The sequence below is a fragment of the Salarias fasciatus genome, chromosome 4, assembly GCF_902148845.1.
Source record: "Salarias fasciatus chromosome 4, fSalaFa1.1, whole genome shotgun sequence".
Lineage (NCBI taxonomy): Eukaryota > Metazoa > Chordata > Actinopteri > Blenniiformes > Blenniidae > Salarias > Salarias fasciatus.
This window is the reverse complement of record NC_043748.1, coordinates 13,396,925-13,422,351: the sequence shown is the minus strand read 5'-3', so window position 1 is coordinate 13,422,351 and position 25,427 is coordinate 13,396,925. Positions and strand designations below refer to the sequence as shown.

The window sequence follows — 25,427 nt, the reverse complement described above, 5'->3', positions numbered from 1 at the left end:
TCCCTGCGGCGCACGGATTACAATGCGAAAGGTTCTGCAGATCTGGGTCACCTTGGTGACCGTGTGCGCGCTGGCCGGGCGCGTCTCTGGCGGCTACGGGCTGAGCATGTTCGCTGCGCAGTCCTCCCCTCCGGACCCCTGCTACGACGAGAACGGGAACCCCCGGAGGTGCATCCCGGACTTCGTCAACTCCGCTTTCGGGAAGGACGTGCGCGTGTCCAGCACCTGCGGCGGCCCGGCCGCCCGCTACTGCGTAGGTGAACGAGAAGGCGAAGAGGAGCGCACGCGGGACTGTCACACCTGCGACTCGGAGACCCCAAGAAGTCCCATCCGCCCGCCTACCTGACGGACCTCAACAACCCGCACAACCTCACGTGCTGGCAGTCGGAGAACTACGTGCAGTACCCGCAGAACGTCACGCTCACCCTGTCCCTGGGCAAGAAGTTCGAGGTCACCTACGTGAGCCTGCAGTTCTGCTCGCCCAGACCCGAGTCCATGGCCATCTACAAGTCCATGGACTACGGCAAGTCCTGGGTGCCGTTCCAGTTCTACTCCACGCAGTGCAAGAAGATGTACAACCGGCAGCAAAAGGCCGCGATCACCAAGCAGAACGAGCAGGAGGCGATCTGCACGGACTCGCACACCGACATGCACCCGCTGACCGGCGGGCTCATCGCCTTCAGCACGCTGGACGGGCGGCCGTCCGCGCACGACTTCGACAACTCCCCGGTGCTGCAGGACTGGGTGACGGCCACCGACATCAAGGTGATCTTCAGCCGGCTGCACACCTTCGGGGACGAGAACGAGGACGACTCGGAGCTGGCGCGCGACTCCTACTTTTACGCGGTGTCGGACCTGCAGGTCGGCGGACGGTGCAAGTGCAACGGGCACGCGTCGAAAGTGCGTCAAGGACAGAGAGGGGAACCTGGTGTGCGAGTGCAAACACAACACGGCGGGGCCGGAAGTGCGACAGGTGCAAACCTTTCCACTATGACCGGCCCTGGCAGCGCGCCACGGCCAGGGAGGCCAACGAGTGTGTCGGTAGGATGCTCCAGCTTTCTCCTCTTACTGTTGAAACGCTCACCTGTGATGAAGTGAAGGCATTTGATCAAATAAGAAGTGAAGCAAATGAGTGTGTTTGTCACCCCGTTCTGCTGTTACGCACTGAAGTTCAGCCTGATGGCCACTTCTTCTCCTCAAGTCTCTCCTTGATTTGAGTTTAGGCAAATTAAGTTGATTTTTTTCAATGTTCACTATACTGAGGTTTTTTTTTCATATAATAATTATATATTAAAAAAAAAATCAATTAACGCACAGAAAAAAACAATAAGCTATAGTTTTGGTTAAATCTGACAAAAGAAAATAATATGTAAGTGTCTGAATAAATTGTATTTGAGTGAAACAGAAGGCCTCAAGTGTCTAGAACGAAGTTAAAACTCTCAAGAGAAAAAAAAAAAAAACAACACTTTAAGCTGTGGGGCTCGTTTGATTAAATAAATAAAAACTAACCACGCATCTAAATAAATTAAGAATCCCGCTTGGTAATGACGATATTTGAGTGCGTAAAACAGTTTTATTTGTTCAAAATAAAGTATTTGTGAAGTAACAACAGAAAGGTTTGAGGTTGTATTTGCACAAACATGTTAATAAGGTCCTCATAGACTGCAGTCAAATGAAATACAAATTCACAATTCTGAGGATAATACATCAACAATATTGACTAAATTGTGTGAATATTGTTAGCAGATTTACAGCAAACTGAGATGAATCACTTTCAGGATTCATGGATGCATGCTTTCAGTGCGCAAAGGTACAATTAAAAGAAATGTGATTATTTTTTTTCAACCCACAAGTTACAGACGCTTTTGTTTTTCTTCATCGCAGACTAAAAAACACTTTGGCTCTTTGATTTTTATCAACATGCAGACGAAATTCCTGAATGGGAAAGACGGGGCAGGAAGTCTTTTCGGCAAACAAAGTGCGTCTGTCCAAATGCGTAATTGCGTTTTGACCCGCGTTTCCGACTGTAGTAGAGGCTTTAATAGGAAGGAAACATTGCAGCTGCAGAGATAGACTGCAGGGGCGTGTTGTGTTTCCATAAGCAGGTGCTATTACAGATCGGATGGGCGATTAGGGCGGTTTTATTGACATTTTTGGCACGTAGAGTATAAACTGCCACTTTAGAGGCGGTAAACTATTCAGTGAGGAGGACAAAGCGCGGCGTAATTCGAAGCCAGATCCCAGTTTTTTACTGCAGCGTGTGTATTTGCTGCAATGCTTATTTTCAGCAGGGCAGGAGGGCTTATATCAACAGCTCAAGCCCCCCCTGAGCCACAAGCACAGCAAAACCTGGAAAAGTAACAAGTTCCGACACTGCCATGGTTTGCTCAACCAAACGGAACAAGTGAACAAGTTGTTCCCCTTGGCCTCCGCCTTTCGCCCCTGCAAAGCCAGCATGTGAGGTATTTTACTAAAACAAAAGGTTGTCACTTGTGGCATCCATCTCGCTGTCAGAGGGAGGCCCCCCACGCCTTTTCACCATCTCACTTTTTTTTGTGTGAGTGGTGTCATCAGATAAAAACCGCAGGAGGAGAGAGAGAGAAAAAAAAATAAAGCCAGACTGAGCATGTTTCTCCCAAAGAGGAAATAATAAGGGTGGCCTGACACCTTAGCATGAAAGAAGAAGACCCAGGGGAGGGCTTGTTTCCATTTGAGCGCAGGGCCATATGGTCTGGCAGCAGGGATGCAGAGGGGGTCCGTGCTAATGATCTGTCTGGATTTCTCCTCCTGCTGTAGGACATTAGGAAACCGAGGGGAGAGCGAGAGAGAGAGAGAGAGAGAGAGAGAGAGAGAGAGAGAGGTGCAGTTATGGGAGACTTGGCCTCACTTATTGGAGGCAGGCATCAAGGAAGTAAGACAAAGTCAGCCTCCCATGACTTTGCATGCAAGGCTGCCATCATTGTGTCAAGAGGCATTTTCTGCATTGCTGGCGGCTTGCAGGCTTCACATTCCGATCAGCTGGAGGTGCGGGGATGATAAATTTGATCAATCAAAAGTGGGGAGCGCGGGAATGTAAATGGCCACCTCTGCTTCCTCACAGCTTTGGTGTGACATGACTTCATGCACAGATTAAAAAACAATGACACCAAAAGCACGCGAAAGGTTAGAAACCCTCGCAAGAATACTATAACATTTCAACTGATGAGTGAAGACTGTGAAGGGATGCGACTAAAACAGAAAGATGAAAAGTAACTACAGCAACATGCACACATGATCATAAAATGGGAACTGATGTTAAAGCAACAAAAAGTGGCAGCAAATCAAACAACGAACTGCAGAATGCAACAAAATTTATACAGAGCAATCCTTAAAAATACCAAAAAAGAAGCAAGATAGCTAAAAAAAAAAAACCCATATACTTACAACACTGAAATGGCCAGAAAGATTCAAAAGTGAAGCTTAGGTGGAATAAAATAGCAAAACAGTCACATAAAGGAAAAAAATGCATAAAAAAAATGCAAAAATGACTTAAACAAAGAAATTAAGTGCTAAATAAGAAAAACAGATGAATATCAGATTATGAAAACTGCATAAGCTAAACAAGAGAATAAAAGAATTTAAATGACCCTGTTGTTTTGCAAAGATGCTGCAAAAAAGCAAAAACAAAACAATAACTTGCAGAATGAGAACAAATTAGCAGCAAAAAAGATGTAATAAAATGACCCAAAACTACCAGAGAGAGACACACAAAAGTACAAGATAAAAATATATCCTGAAGTTACATAAACCGACTACAGTCGCTGTCTAAAAACTGCGAAGAGATAGAAAATGACTACAAAACTGCAGATTAACCAAGAACACAAAGAGACGCCAAACACGATAGGAGAAGTGTTGCAATATGGATGAATCAAGATGTAAAACTACCGCATGAAAAAAAAAAAATCCAAATCACAACAAAGAAATGTAAATTGACTGTAAACGGATATAAAAACACACAATCACCGCAGAAAAAACACCAAACAGCCAGAGCGAGACACCAAATCACTTCAAGGAGTCACAATCACAACAAAGCGCCTGGAGGAGATCACGGAGAGAGAGATGCTGAAGTACCACAAAGAAACACAAAATGGCAACAATGAGAAGAAGAGCATAGTTGTGAGAAGAGGCTTAGTCTGCAAAAAGCATAATAACTGCAGAAAAATGCGGCGCGGCCACAGAGAGAGACACGAAGTGACTCCGCTGTAATGCAGAACAGCCACACGGATCAGCAGCGCCTCTGAGGCTATAAATAGCAGACTGATGATATTTGAACTTACAACAGAGGGTGGCTCACTTGGCATTGCTTATATGTCTTCATTTATGACTGTTGCTGAACATATTTGTTGCTTATTGTGCATGATGTGAATCCCCTGACACACACACACACACGACACATCAGGCTCTCCTGTCCCAGGCAGCTGCTTCATATTCCCTCCATGTTCGGCGTCGCTGTGACCCCTGACAGTCAGACCCCCCCCCCCCACCCCGCTCTCCGGCCGACTGAGGGGCTGTGAAGGGAACTGTGGTAAACTTCTTCTTGCCCAAGTGGGTTTTGAGGCGAGATGAAAATGGTAGCCTCGGTCACTCACACGTGTAATTTTGCACTTGTTCAATTTGGGCTTTATTTTTGCTGTCGCCGTGCCATGCGGCGCTCTGTTTTATAAGAAGTCTGAGTCAGCTGACGCTTCAGTCGCTGGTTTTCTTTAAACCCCGGATGAGTCCGTCCTCATGTCCGGTCCCTCACAGTTTGCAGGCGTTTACATGATTTTTTTTTTTTTTTTTTTTTTTTTTTTGGTGGATTCAATGAAATGTAGGATCAAGAAACCGACTTATTAAACAGCATGTTGAATTCACCAACACATCTTCATTGAACTTGTTTAAGTCTTTCCTTTGTGCCACGCCTTGTTGGTCAGGTGCACCAAAACAGGCCGTTTGATTAAAACTACGACCGACAGCCACCGGCTCTGTTTCAAAATAGATTAAGACAGTTATAATAAAATGAACCTTTCAACGAGCTACTTGGACTGAAATAGGCTGATTCTATAAAGTCAACATCAAGCCATGAAGACAAAACAGCTCGTTTTCTGTTTGTGCACATCAGAGGGAGGAAACGGCAGTTTCAGGCAGAGGAAACCGAACCCTGACCAATACCAGGACGCTGCATTCAGCACGGCCGCCGCACACGCCGACAGATCCGCTCCGCTCTGCAGTCACGGGCTCAGAGCTGGACGTGTGGCGCTGTACGGCGGCTGTGCCGCCCCCCTAGCCCCCCCCTCACCCCGTCCCGGGGTTGCCAGGTTAGGCCAGGCCAGGCCAGGCCCGCTCGCCATCTGGGTCTCATTTCAGCAGCGGCCCATGTGACGGGAGAGAGGAATGTCTGTAAAGCATGATGTCAGAGTTTTCTTGTAATAGACGTTTGCAATTTTGGTTCGTCGGTTCGCTCTCCCCGCTCTCTCCTCCTGTGGCCCCCCCCCCCCCCCCCCCCCCCCCCCCCCCCCCCTCCCCTGTCGCTGTGTGCCAGTCTGGGAGGCAGAGTCATTCCTCTCAGTTTGTAAGCTGAGAAATATTTTGTGGGTTTTGCATGTTTTTCACCCCTGTCATTTCATTTTTACCATAAATTTAACCAACAATAGCTAAAGGACATAACTTTTTTGGTTGTTTTTACTTTTTTGACTTCTGTTTGATGAGTTTTGTGTTTAAGTCCATTATCTTAACCTACTCCTTAAGTCAATAATGAAATCAGGCTGTGTTTGTAGATGATGAGACAGATTTAGTTCTCAGTTTGATCCTTACAGAGAATGAAGGCACTGAGAAATTCCTACAATATTGATGTGAGAAACAAAAGCATCGTTTAGTGAGCCCTTGTTGTGCGGTTTTTATTTATTTATCGTAGGTTTTCTAGTGACTATAGGGATTATTATCCTCTGGGGGTTCACAACAGCCAGCAGATGTCCTGCACAAGCAGACCAAAGCCATCTCTGCTAACCGTACTTCATAGATATTAGAGAAAACGCAGTGATAGGAATAAACACGGGGACATGAAAAGGGAGCGGCTAATAGGAAACAGGTGTGCTGCAGGTTCGGAAACACGCATGAGCGTTTTTGGCAGCGCGGCGGCGTGGAAAGTCGGACGCACCCGACAGAAATCCCATCAGGAGTGGGCTGCCAGCGAGACGGGCTGACGAGTCTCAGTCATCTAGAACATGTCGAGCACGGCTCAGAGGCAGCGGGGAGGGGGAGGGGGGGTCCGAGTCGTGGGAGTTTCTGCCCAAAGGCAAAACCAATCAGATGTTTCAAGCTGGCTGTCTGATGCTATCACCACCTGAACGAAACCTCTTCGCACTCAGGGAGAAGATTGCAAACTCTGACATTCGACCTTCTCTCGAGCCATTACACCAATTTTGCATCCACTTGTTTGAAAGCCATTAAACCACATTTTGACCTAACTGGACCTAACTGACCCTCAAACTAATGCTAAATTTACCAAAATATGTGTTTTTCAATTCCATTGCGTCAGTAATCTGACATCCAGTCCTCCACGAAGAGCTTATAGTTTCCAAGTGGTCAGCTGTGACGTTTTATCACGAGTGAGTTGAAGTTTTCTTCCTGGCTTTCTTTAATGTACTCTGACATTGTGGAGCCTTGGAGACCATAAAGAAATCCCGAGTAAGGAAAAGGGGGGGAGCGACTCTGAGTTTCAGTCCGGCTTTTCCCACAGTTATTAATATATTAGACGGACACTCCCTCCGACTGTGAAAAAAACACTCCTCCACACCCTATTAATCACCAGATGTCAAACTAATACAATAGTATAGAATTACAAATTATACCATTATTAGTAGCAAAGAGGAAAAGATGTGGGTGTACAAGGAGGATGGTGGAACATAGTCATTCGTGATATAATATCTTAAGAATCTACCACTGATGTGCAGCAAGTATACTTTCAGTTGTTAAAATGAGATAGATTTTAAATCAATATATACAGATTGCATGTCTGACCTAATGGTCATGCGAATAATATCTTATATTTTAGTGTTACAGGCAGTCTACACACACAGGCTGTTATTTCTGAGACAAATCGGAGCATTTTTGAAAAGTTCTACCCCAGGAGCCGTTTTTCAGAAGTTGCGGTTTTCAGTGGCTCCAAGCATCGTCGTCATGTAAACAATGAAAGTCGTGCAAACAGGGCTTGAGTGGCAGTTTCAAAAGACACAAAAGAACGATGAGATAATCATAAAGTCCGCTTGCATTTGGAGAACAAGTTCTGCTCCACCCTCGGTAATATTTTTGCTGTGCCTATGAGCAACATCAACTGCAACTTGACTTATCAAACATTTGACCACGAAGGTGCTTCATGCTTCATTCTCATCTCACAATGGACTTTGCTTTTTTCTTTTTTTTTGTGATGACAATGTAGATTCGATTCGATTCGATTCGTAATGACACAAAAACAAACATTAAAGTCAAATCTTGCCCGTACGTTGAGATGGATAGATTAACACACCTCTCAGAGCACCTCACTCCCTGGACCGCTACATGGATGCTGTCATTTTTATTACAGCCAGTAGAGGTCGCCAATCCTTCTAGTTGATAGCACGTTGATTTAAACTCCTGCAGGAGAACATGCAAACTACAGGAAGAGCCCTTCGTTTGGCCTCCAGGCGCCTTCAGTGAGGCGACGGCGCTAACCGCTGTTCCACCATGTTCCTTTACGGTTGGGTCTTAAGTCGCTCAAAAAAACAGTGACTCTGTCCAGTCGGACCGACTGCTGCCATTACTCTTCGCTCAGGCTCAGAGACTGTTTTCCTTTCTTTGTCAAAATCCATAAAAACCAAAGCATGTTGGCGGTCTGAATGACGATAAATCAGCGTTAAGTAGGCTTCAGCCATAATAAAAAGAAAAACATACACAATTTGCAGTTAATGGGCTAAAGCAGAGAGGACCTGAAGCAAAGTGAAGGTCTCCCGGGTTTACTGGACCTCTTCCGTCCATAATCACAGGAGAGTGGACAGGCGGCGTCCAACACGACGGCTGGACGTCACAGGGAGTTATTACATTTAAACTGATCATCGAGTTAAGCTTCGATCTCCTGAATCCGCCCTCGCTTCACCCCGTTGGTTTGACGCTCGGTGCTGCTGGCACGCTGTAGAAACGATAACAGGACCTGCGGCGGTTCCAAACCCATCCTTTAACTCTGTCACGAGTGCAAATGGAGAACAGTGCTTTACTGAAGTTGGCCGTCACTCTGTCGCCTCCAGACCTTCTTGCAACATAAGCCTATGTGACTTTGGTAAGAGGTTTCTCTGTATACAACCAGACCATAAAACAAAGAAATGTATTTGAGGGGATCTCGAAAAAATCCATTCTCTGCTGCGACCCAGTGTCCTCTGGGTAAAGGCTGCATGTTTTGAGGATTTTGTTTTGTTGAGCTCATAATTCAAGACAGACACGACGGTTCGAGCCAGAAAGGTTTCACTCAGGCTTTTAAGAGCGAACTGAAAAATCGCTTTCTGCAGCGCTGCGGACGGCCGTTTGGAGAGGTGACTTAGTGTTTTGACGGGAGCGAGTTCGCTTTGATTTAAGGTTTGAGCCCCTCCTGCACGGGCGGGGATGTTGACCAGTCTGCTGTGTTTTGCAGGACATGTTGGATTTATTTAAAACAGAGATTTGACAGTGTCAGGTGGCTGTGGAGGGCTTCAGGGCTGGTCTTCAGACTCAGTGTTGAACAGATTGATGCATCGATGCCATCTTCACCTCGTGGGAAACGACATTTTAGGAGGAACGTTCTCAAGTGTACGTGAAATGCTACGCCAGGTTTCACGTTTTTAACAGCAGCAGCGGACTTTAAAATAATTGCACACTGAAGTTTTGTGGAACTGCTCCCGAGTCATAAAACAGCCCAACACTCAGGACATTATTCCTCCAGAATTTCAGATTTATGTTTGTTTTTTACTTGTTTATGCCTGTTCCAAAACTCATTTTCGACTCTGCGCACTGTATTTTCGTCACACTTGTATGGACGTTAAATGTGATCTTTTTTTATGACACATTCTAGTTTCACTACATTTTTGGGATTTTGCCTTTTAAAACATTTTATGATGAGAAACGGTGCCCAGTGCCATATGTATAAGGGAATATCAAATGTCTGCTGGTGCTGGACTTCATGTTTGTTGTTTATCTTCTACGTCACCTCCGGTTTTTAAAGGTAAAGTGAGTCAGATTACTGGGTATACATGCGTGTAGACACTGGAGTATTTTGTGGAAGATTTTTTATCAATCCAATTTCTAATAATCAGATAACTACACAATACAAGTTGTGCTGTTCTGATGATCACTTCATCAGATTTTCAGCTTGCATATAAACTCTCACTGCATGAGGATGGGCTGTGTGCTCTGGCTTCACTTTGACTTTGTAGGGATTCACTCTTTTTGAATTTAGCAGGTACAAATATGAATCATAGATTTAATATTATTTTCAGTCTTTCTGAGATAGACACACATTTGTGGATGCTCGACTCTCTGCGTGACGCCGACCGGGGGCTTCCAGGGTGGCATCGGGAGGGACCACCTAGTGCGCGCACACCGAGCCCCCTTTTGAGGCGCTGAAGCAGGGCAGTCTGGGAATGATTAATGGGCCGGCGGAGTGACACGCTCCGCGGCTCAGCTTCAGACCCCCGGCCAGCCCCCCTGCTGCGCTGCCACCCGACACAGCCGGCTCAGTGACAACGCCGCTCGTACGCCCACACACAACACACTTCTTCAGTGTCACTTACCCTCGGTGCCATGTCTCCCCCCCCAGACATCTCCCCCCAAAAAACATTAAGGAACTGTGCAGCGGAGGCGTAGTTAAGCTGCTTTGGCTGGTACCATCCTTCCTGCTGCGCTGTCGACACGGGGGTCTTTTTACTACAAGACAATGGCAAAAACTGACAACTGGAACAGTCGTAGAAGAATAATGTCTCAATATTTATTAGAAGGACACACACAGAGCCTGATTTACTCAGATTGTGGACAGAGCGTGCTAAATCGCGGCTCATGCGAAAGCACCATGATGGGCATCACGCACAGAGGCATTCAAATGAGGGTTTTGTATGGATTAAGCCCAGTTTACATGTGAAATGTGATCCTGGAATGGTATCATTTCTATGTTTATCTGCCTGGATTCATCATGAAATGATTGTATGGACTGGGTCCAACAAGAGCATCATGTATTGTGATTCCATGTGGTTGGGCATTTTGGTTAAATAAATCTGAATTTGGTTGAAAACGAAAAAAAAAAAAAAAAAAACAATCTGGGAAATGATCTGTCAGGAGTTAAAGCTGTGGGGAAAAGAAGAGCAACTAGTAATTTCAAATAAGTTTGTAATTTGAATTGTTGATGCAAAACTGCTTTCAGGATTTTGTTCAGTGATTTGTTTATTTCAGACTGGAGATTGAGGCACCCAGATTCTTAGCATGCAGCACTAACATGTTATGGCATCATCTTGGTAACACAAGCAAGTGAGAAAGCTCTTTTTTAATTTATTAATGCCACTTACTATTTTACATTTAATCCTTTTCACCTGATCTGTCAGCACTGACTGGATTTGGAATGAGAGTGTCTTTTAAATAACACCGTTTGTGATATCTTGAAAATTCAAAAACTCCTAGAAAATAGTGAAATTGAGTTTTGTGTCCATACAATAGTCATAACTGTGATCACAGAACTTTCTGTACTTTCTAGTATGACGGTCAAACCTCAGACACGATTCACCAGCACGTCACTTATTGACAGTGATGTAATCTTGGAAAAAGAATCAGAAGAGCCATGAAATCAGAATAAACTGTGGTCATCTGGCCATCAGGGATTCATTCCATTAACTGGTGATATTCACGAAGGTGTTTCCATATACATAACATAACTCTTTAAGTATTTTTTTTGCGTTTTTCCAAACTGTTGTTTAAAATATGTGGCCCATGTCATAATTGAAACAAATACGAGTATTTCTCCTCTATCATCTGTATTCCTTTGAATTCGATGTAGGTTTTCAGACTACCACTAAAACATCAGATAAATTAGAGGAGACTGCTGTGTAATTGTCATTTCTCCAGAGCACGTTTAAACTAAATGTAGATAAAATCTACACTTGAAGCCTTGAAGAGGAAATTAACTTGTTAGTTCTGGTTTCATATTTATTTTTCCATGTAACCTCTGTGGAGGCGTCTCGGAGTGGCCGGGTCTCTCTCTAATGGATTTCTACATCCTCCTGCTCTCTGTCTCCATCGCTCACACACCCCAGTGACCAATTCTTCACCGACGGAGAATGAGGAATCACTTCTTGGATGCGAGGAGATATCCAGCGAGGTGGATACGGCAGAGGAAAGCTCACTAGCTACCAGACTCTGTTCCCTCAATGACGATAAATATCGCAGGGTTCCACATCTGCTCAAAGGCGGAAAAACCCAGGGATTCATCCACAGCGAGCGCGTGACGGAGCCGGATCTCCCGGTCAGACTGGGAGCGGGGAATCATCCACAGGCAGGGGATTAAGCCACTTTCCAGCGTGCTGTAACTCCCCCAGTCTGATTGGGCTTGTGGGCCGTTCCTTTCCACCTCCTCATCCCTGGTTCCGCTGGGGCAGATGGCTCATGATCCCTTCGCGGGAGAAAGTGACTTCCTTCCTTTTGCAGATCAGCCCAGATCAGAGATGTTCAGCAGACAGTTTCCTCTCTTCTCTGCTCACAGGAAAAACCTTGACGCTCGGTTGAGATGTAAAAATCAGGCAACGTGAAAGAGCCCCATAGCACGCAGGCATCACCCTGTGTGTGTGTGTGTGTGTGTGTGTGTGTGTGTGTGTATGAGTGCCGTGTGCTTTATTTACACAGACAGTGAGGCTCAATTTCTCATGAAAGTGAGTCAGAGATAAAGCAGTGTATCTGGTTCCCACTTGGACGGGCTGCTGGGAAAAGGAGTGACCTCAGTACAGTGAACCTAAAAAACCCTGCTGGATTACACTGGGACGCACAACAAACCTCAAAGAACCTGGATTTTGTTTCAGCAGCTTCTTCTACAGCTGAGCAATCCGTTCCCGAAACAACATAAATACAAAACCAATATAATTGATATTATCATAACTTTGATAAAAGCTCGTCTAGCTTCTGCATCATTACACTTTTAGATGGTAGATTGAAGCATGAACTTTAGAAATCGACGATGACTCACTCAACTACTCAATTCAGACTTCACTCACCCTCCCCGGCAGGACTGTGAATGCTAAATGACAGAGTTCAGGAAAACATCCATTAATATATAGTGCGTTTTCCACGGTGGGGTAAATACTGGACCGGTCCAGAGAGACGGTTCGTCAAACACACTCAGACCACCAAGCCAGACTCGAACTGGGGATTTCATCGCACTGAGATGAGAATGCAAACCGCTACATCACCGCGGTCATGAGTTATTATAATGCACACATGGAAAACAAAAACGTAGAGTTATGGGTTTGGACGGAGGCGAGCTGATGAGAGTTCAACGCTGTGATTTATCGGTTATGTATCATCATTCACGTCAGCAAGTGTGCAAAGCGAGGCCATCTGCTGCTTTATGTCCTGCAGACACCTTTTAATTAAACTTTACAGACTGATCAGATCAGAATTAACCTGTTGTGATAGTTGATGCTCATAAAAAGAAATCTAAAAATCTGATATCACCTCAATATTTAATGTAATATTGAATCATTTTTTGATTGTTACCCAAAATACAGATCATATATTCACACTAAAACTAGTGCAAAAACTACTTGTAACTGTAACTGCATTAAGGTAAAGGCGTAGTTGGTGAAGGCTGAAGAGTGACTTGAATTCAAAATCTCCCGATCTCCTTAATGCACATCTGAAAAACTGTGTTCCTGCGGCTGCTGTTCCTCTGCAGCTCCACTCATCTCACCACAGATGCGTTTGCTGCCTCCTTCAGACAAGAGGACAAATCTCTCACCGCTCGTTACAAGATGCTTGAGTTTTTATTTCCAGGAGCATCTTTTTCAACTCCTTCCCTCCTCCGCCTACTTCTTTATCTCCTCTATATGCAGCCTCGTCCTCATCATTCTCAAACATTTGATTCCAAAAAATCAAAGGGGGATATTCAACCCATCCAGTCGAAAGCAGAGATGTTGTGACTCAGTTTTTCAGAAGTCGTGAAGTGACTGACATCGGCGGAGCAGTGCTGTGTTTGTTTCACCGTCGCGGCTGAGAACTAAAGTTCACTGCGGCTGAGATCGCCTGTCATCGGTGGGCTTCAGGAAGAAACCGAGCCTTTTCCTCTCTGACTCAGTGCCATGTCCTGGAAGCCACCTAGCAACCGGCGCGACCTCTGGCAACGGCCGTGAAAACAGCAGAAACAAAAGCTCAACAACCCCGTTTCCACGAAAAACCACTGTTCATTATTATGAGAGCGTTCCACAAAAACCCACGGAGTTTGTGTTATTTCCTTATTATCATTTCCTTATTGTCACAATTCATCTGGGATTTTTCTTTTAAATATCGTAATTCCGCATTTGTAAGGAAAATGCATTTGTGGGATGAGCAGCAGAGAGGTTAAAGAAACTGCAAAATCCAAACAGGTTTTCCTTTTCTGAAGATTCTTGTCTGATGAATTGGATGATTTAAGTCTGAATAAACTAAACAAATCAAAAATGTATTAATTTAAGAAACAGGAGCCTCTATTAATTATTCCCTTTATAACTGTTGCCACATCATAGGAAACATGCATTTGTGGGATGAGCAGAGCTGAGTGTGTGGTTGCATCGTTGGGTTGTTGTTAATCAACATTTTAATCATCCAATCCAAGAATTTCAGAAAAGATAATTTGTTTTTTTTTTTTTCCTTCATTTATTTAAAATACAAAGGCATCACTCAGGTTTGTGCAAAGGCGACATTCCAATGCATGCATGGAATAAACAGTTTAAACTCGATGTTTGACGGCAGAGACAAAGGGTTAAAAGTGTTGAGGGTATCTCCAAACACAGAGCAGAGAATCTGGCCTGTTATAAATAGGACTTTGGAGAAAAGTGAGGAAAAGCACAATAAACATGCCACAAGAAAGATGGATTGTCACCTCAGTTTTATGATTTACAACCGCGCAGCTTCCTGCCTCTTCCTCCCTTATTCCCCCCGCATGGGAGAGCGCAGTGGAGCCGCCGCGTGCCGGAGCGCTAAAACAACCTCCCCGCTCGGCGGGGCGGATCTGGACCTCAGTGTGACACCGGAGTCCGGCAGCGAGCGGGCCCTGTTTGGATGTTTAGGACAGGTTTAGTCTGGAGAGTGGCCCCTTCTCACCGCAGGCTCAATTAGGCCGCATTCATGCATCGTCAGGTTTACAGTAAATACAAGCTGCCAGCTGGAGAAAATTATTCAGGTCAACCTCAAGCTGCTGATTACAGTCCGGATAAGAGGGAGAGTTTCAGATGTCTCCGGAGCGCGTCAACAGTCAAACCAAAATTCACATCATTGAAAATTACTCATAAAGCGCAAAGAGTACAAAATAAACAGCAGTGGAGACAAAGGGTTGAAGAAGCGGCGCTTCGATGACGGCAGAAACTGAGACTGTAACGTGACAACAGCCTACGCTTCTTAGTCTGCAAGAAAGAAGAGTAGAGTGGAGTCTTTATTTATGTTGTGGAGAAAAAGAAATTAATAAATCAATTAAACTACAGGTAGCAACGCTGCAAATTGAAGACAGTGATTGGACTTTTCACTGTGTTCAGCTAAAAAAAGCATCATGTTGAAAAATGTTCAACGTAGATAAATTGAAAAAAATGAAGTGAATGTGATTTCAAAAAAGTATTTGTTCCTTTTTGCACTTGAGCAGAAAGGATAAAGTGAACTCTCTGTCATACCCTGTATCTCTGCAGCCAGATGGGGGCGCTCGGGCCAGTTTTGCCCATTTTTGCATGCCCTGTCTCACCCGTTTGTCTGTTCCTCATGTTCTCCTGCCTCGTTATCGCCCTAATGTGTTGCACCTGTCTTCCCCCCTATTTAAGCCTGCTTTCCTTCACTTGTCCTCGTCGCTTCCTTGTGGGTCTGTCTGCGTGCTTCTGTGTTCGTGCCAGCATCAGCTCAGCTCGGTCCTGCGTTCCGATAGAATTTATATATATCAAAAAGTGAAGTAGTAGAATTTATGAAGAAACTCAGTTTAAAACCGTTGAAGTTTCGATCAGGAGAAAGAAACACCTCAACAACTGAATACTGGACTACATTTATATGATACAAAACCTTCAGGGATCAAACACGACTCGCTCTACCAATCAGCCACAGTTGCCACAAAAAAAGCAATCCGATGAGATCAAAAGTTAAAACACGGGTTTAAACACAAGCTGCTTGAGTGCCTCGGTCACATTCATGACTTTCTCCTTTTGGTTTTGGAGAGTTCGGGATCAAAGGACGGGACAAAAGTGTGTCGCACAGCGAAGCTCCCACATTGTTGCAGCCATTAGCCGTGAACCGGCGGCCCGCCCGCTCCCGCCCCTCTGGACCGATCCCAGCTCTGCAACAATGTGCTGATGTATGCCGGCCGTGATGCATTACCGTCCACCAGAGAAGGTGTGTTGTCGTTGGCACCACTTCGCGGCGGCTGTTTACAAAAGAGAGCGAGGAGCTTTGGTCATTACTGATTGCACAATTACAAATGCGAGGTCTTTCATTCTTTGCACAAAAGATCGGCCAAACTTCACGCACTGCAAATGCAGAACATTTCATTTATAGAATAGATAAACGGTTAATTGCAGGAATCCTGCTGGAGAGAACTCCCGTTCCCGCCAGAGTCGCCTCCACCGGGTCATTACTTGACCCGCAGAAATTCCTTCCAGCTAATCTGAAATTGCCCTGACTAATGGTGCGTTCGCTGAGCTGATGTCACGTCGCGTTGCCTAATGACACGCACCGCGGCGAGCGCTGGCCACCGGCCGCCGCCACGGCCCGGCCTGGCTTGGGTGGCTGTTTATGTTGAGGCGCCGCATTCCCCGTTCGCCAGGCAACCGAGCGCTTTACGAGCGGTTCCTCGCACAAAGCGCTGGGCGGGCTGATTGCTCAGCTAATTGATCCCCACCAGAGATCACAGGGCCTGCGCTCATAAAGAGCGGGAACGCCCCCGCATGACATCAGCGCACGCCGCACGGCGAGACGGGGCCCGCGGCGCAGACCGGGGACTTATTCCCACAGCGAGAGACGCAGTCTGCTGAGGGAGGCGAGACGGGGCGGCAGGTGGAGAGGGCACATAAACAGGTTTTGTTGAGTTGTTACTCCACGGGGGAGCACTAAAATGGATTGTGGTATAAAGTCGACCTTATTAGACCTCAGAAAAATAAAACACACATGAGCTGCATGGGAAACGTTGACAGGGTGCAGCAGAGTGGCGGCATTGCTTTTCTTAAAGTACAAACAAAATCCAGGCTCTTTTTATTTTCAATGCTTAAGGTACGATTCCGATTTGTCACAATGTCAATGTGGGCAAAAACAAAAACCTCCAAAAACAACACATTCAGAAAACATTTCAGAATAAAGTCTAAAAATAAAAGTCATGGGGAGCCAGCTGAGGGAATGCCTCTCACCTCAATAAAAGCAGCATCTCTGCTGAAAGCTGAGGAAATTTCAACTTCCTTCTGAAATGTGTCGAACACAATGCACATGTTTGCAGACACTGTAAATCCCATTGTGTGTTGTTTATCAATCTGTTAACATAACTCTCTCCGGGTGTTTTGCACGAACTGGAACCCAATATACAGTATTGATGAAGGCGAATGCCATAAATCAATAGTGTTATTTCCTTGTGTCTGTCAGATGTGATCAATAGTGCATTTGTTTAAAACAGGGGCATCAAACATGAGACCCAAGGACCAAAAACCAGCCTGCAGCGGACTCCAATTTGGCCCGTCAAACCACCAAGCAAATGAAATGAGCAAAGAAAACACTGATTTTTTTTTTCTTCGCAAATTTCTTCAGACAACTTTGAGATCTGAACTCTTGGCTCTTAAAGCCATGTTGTCAGGGTGAGCTAGTAAAAACATGCGCAGAAGAAAAGCTATCGGAGAACATATTGCACCTGAAGGCTTCATTAATATTTGCCTTATATTGAGATAGGAGTCATTTTAGGCGTCATTGTTTGGTGAAAATAACGAGTTCCGCCGGAGCATTCACATCTTTTTTTAACATCGACTCAGCCCGGCTTCCTGCATCAGACGTACACTGTATACGACAGGAGTAATAATAGATTTGGTGTGAGAATGATGAAGATGGTTTTCCCACAGATACGCTGAGTGAACGGAGTGAAACGGTTCTGTGTTTCCTTTCATCAGAAGGATGGGTCAATACACGAGCTTGTCTCATACCTTCCCATCTCTTATCTGGGGTCAGGCCACAGAGGGCAGCCTTGTGTGGTCTGACAGCTCCTCCGAGGTGGAAGGTGAGCTGAGTGATCGCTCATTATGTCTCTGTGTGTCTGCAGAGCGAGCGGCGAGGCAACCGCCCCCCCCACCCTCCAGGGGAAACGGAGGTGTTACTGCCAAATTGGCCATGATGGTATCATTAGACTGATGGCATCTGTCTTCCTCCAGCCGGCCGGGTGCAACTAAACTGCTCAGTTAGCCTCTCTGGCCCTCATATCAATCCCACGGCGGACAGAGCTAATGATTATTCCCGGCCTTGGTTTGATGCCACAACGGCAAAACGCATCATGTGGAGTCACGTACAGACTTCACCAGAACCTCAACTGCTTGATGTATACGATCAGCTCAAACATCCCCAGAAATCGCCTCATATTGACAAAACATGCCTCACAGGTCGACCTTTAACACCTGTGTTTGTGAGGAGTGGAACTAAACTCATCCCGACTCAGGTCCAGTTTCCCCACATTTATGATGATCTTTTGTGTGTTTATATGCAGTTAAGGTAAGACGTTAAGTTAAAGGGTCAGTGTGTAAAACTGATCCATTCTGTCAGATGCAGATCTTACTGTTACAACTATTCGAGCTATTTTGTCTGTTTCTGTTTACATTTTTTTGTCTGAAGTCCTCAAAAAACAGCCTGGACACTTATAGAGAGGATTCTCTTTGGCGAACAAGCAAATTAATGTTTAAGACATTTTTACACACAAGATGAAGTGATGAGTCCCTCTCTTCATGGGGCGTCTTGAAAGAAAGATTTTTTCACATTAAAAATCATTTTTCTGCTGGGAAAATTTAGAAAATCAGTGCAACATTTCTAGTGTATTAAAGTATATTCTTACTGTTACTATAATAACATTACATTTTTTATCTGTAGATGGAAAACATTAAAGAAAAATAGACATTGGATTGAAAATTTTAAAAGCAGGCAACACTTATAACATTATGTTATATTGCAAGTACAACCAGGGAAATTGATTATTATTTTTTTCAATTGATTTATTTGGTTCTTCAATTATTTATATCATTTTGAAATATTGTCAGCTCATTGAAGCAACTCAGTCAAACAAATGTGACACAAAATTGACACATTGGATTTATTTTCAACACAAAAAATGAACAAAATGCAAATTCCGACCGATGAGAGAATTAAGATTTAAACAAAGTTTTAGCAGAAAATCTGCCAGTAGCTTTTATCGTGGCGGATGGATCTATACTTGAAAAGAATTTGTAGAATTTTGAGTTTGATTACAGTTAAGCCAGGCAGCTACTGGCCATATAATTCCAATGCATATTCACTGACACTCTTTAACTAACATATCGTGAGGATTGCACACTCTTTCATGCAGGTCAGATTTATGCAAAGCTTTAAATTGTGGATTTGTGACACTAACAGTTGCAAAACAAACAAAATTAATATGGACTCTATTTTAGAGCTTGTGTCAATTTGTCTGTTGTTTGTCTGTCAGTCTGTTGGTCCAAAACCTATGTTTAATCAATACATTCAACCTCAGGATCACAAAGGAATTAAATTATGAAAATGAACGGACGGCTTTAATCCGCGAGTCACCTTGGTAACAGGTTTTCAGTTTATTTATCCAAATATGTCTGACCCTCACCAAGAGCCGCTCGCTGTTGCATATGCATGTTCAACACTTCATGAAATAATCATGATGCTCTTGTGACACTTCAGCTCCATCCCCCCACACACACTGCACACATATTATGCAAGCTTTTATATAAGCTCCGCATACTGTGTGGTGAAATGTTGGAATGAGGAGCACATGACACATTCTCGGCGCAGGTAGCTTTCTGCATGTGTCTCCGTCAGCAAACACACCGTTGTCATGATATAATGGCTCAGTAATCTGCGTGAGCGCCGCCTTCAGCTCAGATCAGAGGCTGCGACGAGACGTGAACCCTGTTTGATTTGGCGCACGTCGTCGGCCGGCGGTACGGGCGACTGTGCGGGATTACACGCAGCGAGAGAGTAATTGGCCCTGGATAAACAGCAATTGTGCTGAAATCCCATCCTTCTCCATCTCCGCAGAAAGCCGCGCATTCTTTTCCAACCAGATCACACACACACACACACACACACACACACACACACACACACACACACACACACACGGTGTGTGGTTCTGACACCTGTTGACAGGGTCGGTAAATTCTTGCGGCCGCGGCACCAAGTCCTTCAAACCATCCATAACCAAATTTCATCAGAGATCATCACGTACAGACGTTTGATTGTTCCTGAAGTGTGCACTCCGCTGCAGACGGAGGGGGGGGGAAAAAAAAACCCGCCTCCGCTGAGCGGTGGGACGCGTACCTTTCATGCAGTATGCACACCCACTAGGAGCGCTTCCTTCACTGTGCCTGGGAGATGGCCCTTGAACATAAATAGATTGCAATAGCATAGCTTCAAGTGGGCCCTTGAAAAGCAAATGATCGCAGACCTACATCAGACATGTTGCCGCTCTGGATGTCCAATCACAGCCAGCGGCTGTTCCGCAGTAACCATCCATCCGTCTTCTGTAGCCGCGTTATCCGGGTCGGATCCCAGCTGACGCCGGACGAAAGGCAGGGGACACCCAGAGACACGCAACCACACACACACTCACACGGAAAGCCACTTCATATGCTTGTCTTTTGTATTGTGGAAAGAAAAAAAAAAAAAAGAAAAAAAGCCCACACATCAGGAATAACGCGCAGACACCAAGAAGGCCTCTGGATCTCTGTAAATTCAGCTTAAGTTGCCTTAAAGCTGATATGTGGACGTTTTCCAATTTCTAAACTGAATGTCAACATCCATCAGCCACATCATCAGATGTACAATCTAATATAATTCTTCCATCCTTAAGTAGTAATGTTCAGTTTTTGCTTGAGATCATCCCAGAGGCTTGAATTTAATTACAAGTTGAAGATGAAGGTTGTAGATTGCAGTGAGATTTAATTGGGTCTCTCACTTCAGGAGAGAGAGACGGAAAGTGTGTTTGAACTTGCTCTGTGTTTGGGTCGTGGAATTAAGCTGGAGTACCAGTAGCAATATCCGTGCAGGTTCAGGGAGAACGTGCAAAAGTTCAGATGCAAATCCCTGCAACGGTTCATCCCTAAAACTCACCCGGAGTGGAAGTTCCTCAGTAGTTTTCATGGCGACAAGTTCCAATCGCTCCACTGATTCCTTTTTTCTCTCATTATTGCATTAAATAAAAGCTGGACGGGGAGGTACCGGCGTTGTTTCACCCGCTGTGTTATTAATGTGACGGCCCTCTGAGAAAGGCGTTTGGAGGTTGTGGTTCACGCGCTGCTTATCAGCGCTCCGGCCATTGTGGCTGCAGAGCCGGCGCAGCGGCGACCGGGCGGGCCGGGCCGCGGATGTGTGGCTGAGATAGCGCAGCGCTCATTAGAAGAGCCCGGGGACAGCTGTGGAGAAGATAGCACTTATTAATCTCATGACGCTCTCACACGCTGCGATCGTTTTTTCCCCGGTGAAAATCGAAGACATTCACAAGGACAAACTCTGGATGTTCCTCCAACTTTTTTTTTTTTTGTCTTCTGCTGTTTGTTTTCTTAAAGAAAGTAACCGTGTGTCTTTGAAGAGTGACAGCAACACGAGTGTCTGTGAATATTTAGCAAGATAAAAGTGTTAATACCAGCATGGAAAACGAGGAGCATGCCATTTCCTATTGGTGAAAAAAGCCCTGTTGCATTTACTCTCACACTTCCTCTAAGTGGAGATAACATCTGGGATAAGAAGGCAGCAAAGAGCAGGAGGGAAAGGGAGGGGTGTGTGTGTGTGTGTGTGTGTGTGTGTGTGTGTGTGTGTGTGTGTGTGTGTGTGTGTGTGTGTGTGTGTGTGTGTGTGTGTGTTTTTTCAAAGCTTGGTGTGGTGCGTGTTGGATCAGCCTTGGGGAGGTAAGTGAGGAAGATAAGCCTGTGACAGCTGCCAAACACCTCCGTGCTGTAGTGTGTGTGTGTGTGTGTGTGTGTGTGTGTGTGTGTGTGTGTGTGTGTGTGTGTGTGTGTGTGTGTGTGTGTGTGTGTGTGTGTGTGTGTGTGTGTGCGCGCACGCGTGTGTGTGTGTGGGCCCCCCATTCAGAAGGAGTGTTCCTGAATCCTCGCCACCTGCCAGCTCCGGTCCCTCGCGGCAGGTGTGAGTGAGTGTGTGCGTGATCGGGACGGCTGATGAGCGCGGAGCATATGTGGCGGACTTATCGCCCGCATCTCGCCGTAATAACATTAAGACGGGTGAGATGATGGAGAGATTACTGAAATGCGAGGAGCTGCGGGGAAAACCTGCTCGCACGAATGACTGGTGCCTGATTGAGTCAAGGAAAAGGAAGAAATGACCTGAAGAGTAAAACTCAATCAAACCGGGACATGTAAACCTGGAGAAAATGCTCAGTTCTAGTGTTCTAAGTTACTGGAGGATTGGATGAGCAGAGGATTTTAGCTCCAGTTCAACAGAAATGTAGAAAAAATTATCGATAAACATTTTTTTTGATAACTACAGTCTTTTCAAAAGTTGCATTCTCACAGGCTCTTGGCCTTATCGTGTAAACAGACCCCCGGAACGCGACGAAGGTTCTCTGGAAACACCGTCATGTAAATGGAGACTAAAACAAGTTGGAACAATATAGTGGAAAAAATGTGTAAACGCATCACAGATGATCTGCAGATACACTGACAAGAGGCCTCTAATACAATTTGAAGTGTCCCAGAAAGGCCAGCGTTTCGCAAAACTGAAATGAAGAACGGGCTTGCTCCTCAGTGTGAGGCTGCGAAGGAGAATTTTGTGAGAGACTAAAGACTGACCCAATAACACGCTGTGACATTAAACCACAGTTTCTCAGATGTTGGAGAAGGTGGAAGAATGTTTTCCTGCATGACATCAGCAGAGGTCAGAGGTTAAATTTACAAGCAGGTGGCCAAGTGACCCGGGACTCTTTTCAGAGGCGCCGTTATTCGACAAACCTTCTGATGTTTTACAAGCAGGATTCCCAGGATCTCAGCGATACGACTACAAATAGGGAAATTCTGATTTCATTTCATTGACTATTTATTTTCTATTTGTTCCGTCCCCTCTCTGTCCAGCCTGCCACTGTAACCTGCACGCCCGCCGCTGCCGCTTCAACATGGAGCTGTACAAGCTGTCCGGCCGGAGGAGCGGCGGCGTCTGCCTCAACTGCCGCCACAACACGGCGGGCCGCCACTGCCACTACTGCAAGGAGGGCTACTACAGAGACATGACCAAGTCCATCTCTCACCGCAGGGCCTGCAAAGGTACGAAGACTCAACTGCTCAATGCTGCGACTTCATCTGGATTTTCAAACTTTGACATCCTGCAGCTGTTTGTGGTTGAATTGAAATGTTAAAAAAAAAAAAAAAAAAGCCGTAGCATTACGACCTCCTGCAGCGTTAACTTGTTGATCTTAAGCTGAAGACTCAGATTCCTCCAGACCTCTGAGGGAACGCTGTCAAATCTGGCAACAAGATGTGAGCAGTAGATCCTTCAAGTCCTGGAAGTTGCAATGAGCCCCGCAGTCCTTTAGCCGGTCGACGGTTCACCACACTTCCTGTCTTGGGCCACTTCTGATCGACCAGAGCAGAATAGGAAGACCCCAAAAGAGCTGCAGCTTCAGATATGTTCTGTCCCAGGATTCTACTTACCATACATTATTCCCTCTTGCAAATCCTTATATTTCTCTTTAGCTTGATTTTTCTTCTCTGAATTTTATTACTTTTAAATATCATTTGATAGATGAAAGAATCAACATACTTACAAATGTTTGCATTACTAATTAATAGTTCATTCAAAGTTTTTTTGTGAATGGATTAATGTGACCAGCAAGTGTTTTATGAATAAAATTTAACTGAATTTTAATTTAATCTTAACTTTTATGCAGAAAAGACCTGGGTTCCTCACTTCACCGCGGTCATAATACTTTGGTTTGTCATTGTTGATTAAATATAAGAAATAAGCACAATGTTCTGCATGTAATCTCCATATTGTGCTGGTTGGAATCTGTAATTTTTTTCAAACATTCTTGGTAAAACACTGAAAGTCATCTTAGGAAAAATGTTTGAGATGATCAACAACTCTTCAGTCGATTATGCTAACTCCACACGAACTGAAAATCATTATTTTCACTTGATGAATAATGTGTGTACGTTTGCATGTTTTGGGCGGATTACAGTAATCTGGATGTGAAACCAGTAAACAGGCCACCTGCATTGTACAACACAGCTCCATGGTTTTTTTTTTTTTTTTTTTAAAAAGTGGTGTTAATTCAGAAAACTCACTGAAGCAGGATTTTTTTAAAATGCAGAAATAAACAATTGATTTCATATTTTGACAAAGTTCATCCAGGGCCAGAGCTGTTTTCTCATTTTTGAGCTTACAGGCGCTCCAGAGAAGAATTACCATATTTTAAGCATCTAAAATACATTCTCTTCTATTGTCTTGCGTGGACTGGTTCTCAGAGTAAAACCAACACAGGCTCAGGAAGAACATGCAACCTCCAGCCTGAATAAGAACTAATCACTGCACCACCTCACTGACCCCAAAAACAAACTTTTCCGTGATGCATTTTTCTTCTGCACGCACGGCTCCCAGGTGTTACAAGGAGCTCTGGTGAGACAGAGAGAAGCTCCCACCTGTCTCGCTGTGGCTGAACTGACCCGAGCAATTCCCCAACTGTCTGCGGTCCCCGACGAGAGACAAACGCAGCAAACGGAGCGGAGGTGCGAGCTGATCCGCGCGACCCTGCGAGTGGAAACAACTCGCTAATCGTCCCCCGTCTCCTGTTCCCGCCTCCGTGCGTTCACGTGCACGGGCGGAGGAAACAGCACGCGCGCAGGTGTGAAGGTGTGAGCGCATGTCGGGTTTGAGGCCGAGCTGCCGGGGATTAATGCGCAGGGAGACGAAAAGCTGGGCTCCTTCTGTCTCGCCGCACCTCTGGGAGGAAAGACAAACAAACTGCTGTCGCTCACTCGTCGTCTTTTTTCCAAACGCTCACAGGCAAAAAAAATATCCCGCCGACAATGAGATGCTCGTGTGAGGACGCACAAACATTTCTATGAGAACAGTGTGGGAATCCGCAGACAGGAAGACATGATGGGTCCACAAGCGAAGTTTTGTAATCGGCTGTGTTAAATTCCTTTAACCAGAAGCAGAAATGGTGAATTTTGTGATGCAGGATTTAAAGTTCTCATAACCCCGATTCAAGCTGCATGAATCAGTAATGAGAGTTTTTTTCTCAGAACAATAGTTCAATTACAGTTATTGTAATAATATTACATTAGTAGTAGCATTCAGTTCAAGTTTAGCTCATTTCTGTGTGGAGTTTGCATCTTTTTCCTACGAATTCTTTGGGTTTTTTTCCACAGTCCAAACACATGGATTTCAAGTTGATTGGAAACTCTAAGCTGTGAATGTGAGTGTGTTACTATGAGATGTAACACTTTGTAACTTACGTATGTTACCAAAAAGCAAAAAAGGAAAAACTGCTTTGTTTATGAAGAGAAATGGTTCAAATATTCCCACTTTCTTCCATGTTTTGAACATTATTCATGTGTGACAGGAGGGTTTTTTTTCTTTAATATAAGTAATTGCTTGAGTGAAGAAAATACATTTTTAAGGGAAGCACCTCGGTTTGGGTGACTGTAAATGTTTTTGGACGGTTTTCCCTGCAGTCATTTTGCATTTCCACACCGGTCTTCCACCACAAACTAATGACAAATGAACAACTCAGGGCAGACACACACACACACACACACACTGCGGTCTTTCGCCACAGTCACCGCTGAGCCGCTATTGGCTGAGAGGTCGCCTGTCCTCCGGTGCCCCCTCTCCTCGGTGCACCGCTGACTCTTTAAACACAGAAAACGGCAACTTTATATTTCCTACAACACTCATTACCTCCTTTACTGCACTTGGGCTCTTTCAGCTTACATGGAAAGACCTGCGAG

General features: G+C 45.0%; 1 protein-coding gene across 1 annotated transcript in view; it reads left to right on the top strand.

Moving 5' to 3' along the window:
- The first annotated feature begins 2 nt into the window (after positions 1 to 2).
- Positions 3 to 25,427, top strand: part of ntn1b (netrin 1b) — a 41,575-nt gene continuing 16,150 nt past the window's right edge. Inside the window, 5 exon segments of the mRNA XM_030088592.1 lie at positions 3 to 305; positions 308 to 897; positions 899 to 964; positions 966 to 1,041; positions 22,551 to 22,739. Of these exon segments, the coding sequence (XP_029944452.1) occupies positions 23 to 305; positions 308 to 897; positions 899 to 964; positions 966 to 1,041; positions 22,551 to 22,739 (1,204 nt within the window). The 5' untranslated portion in view covers positions 3 to 22.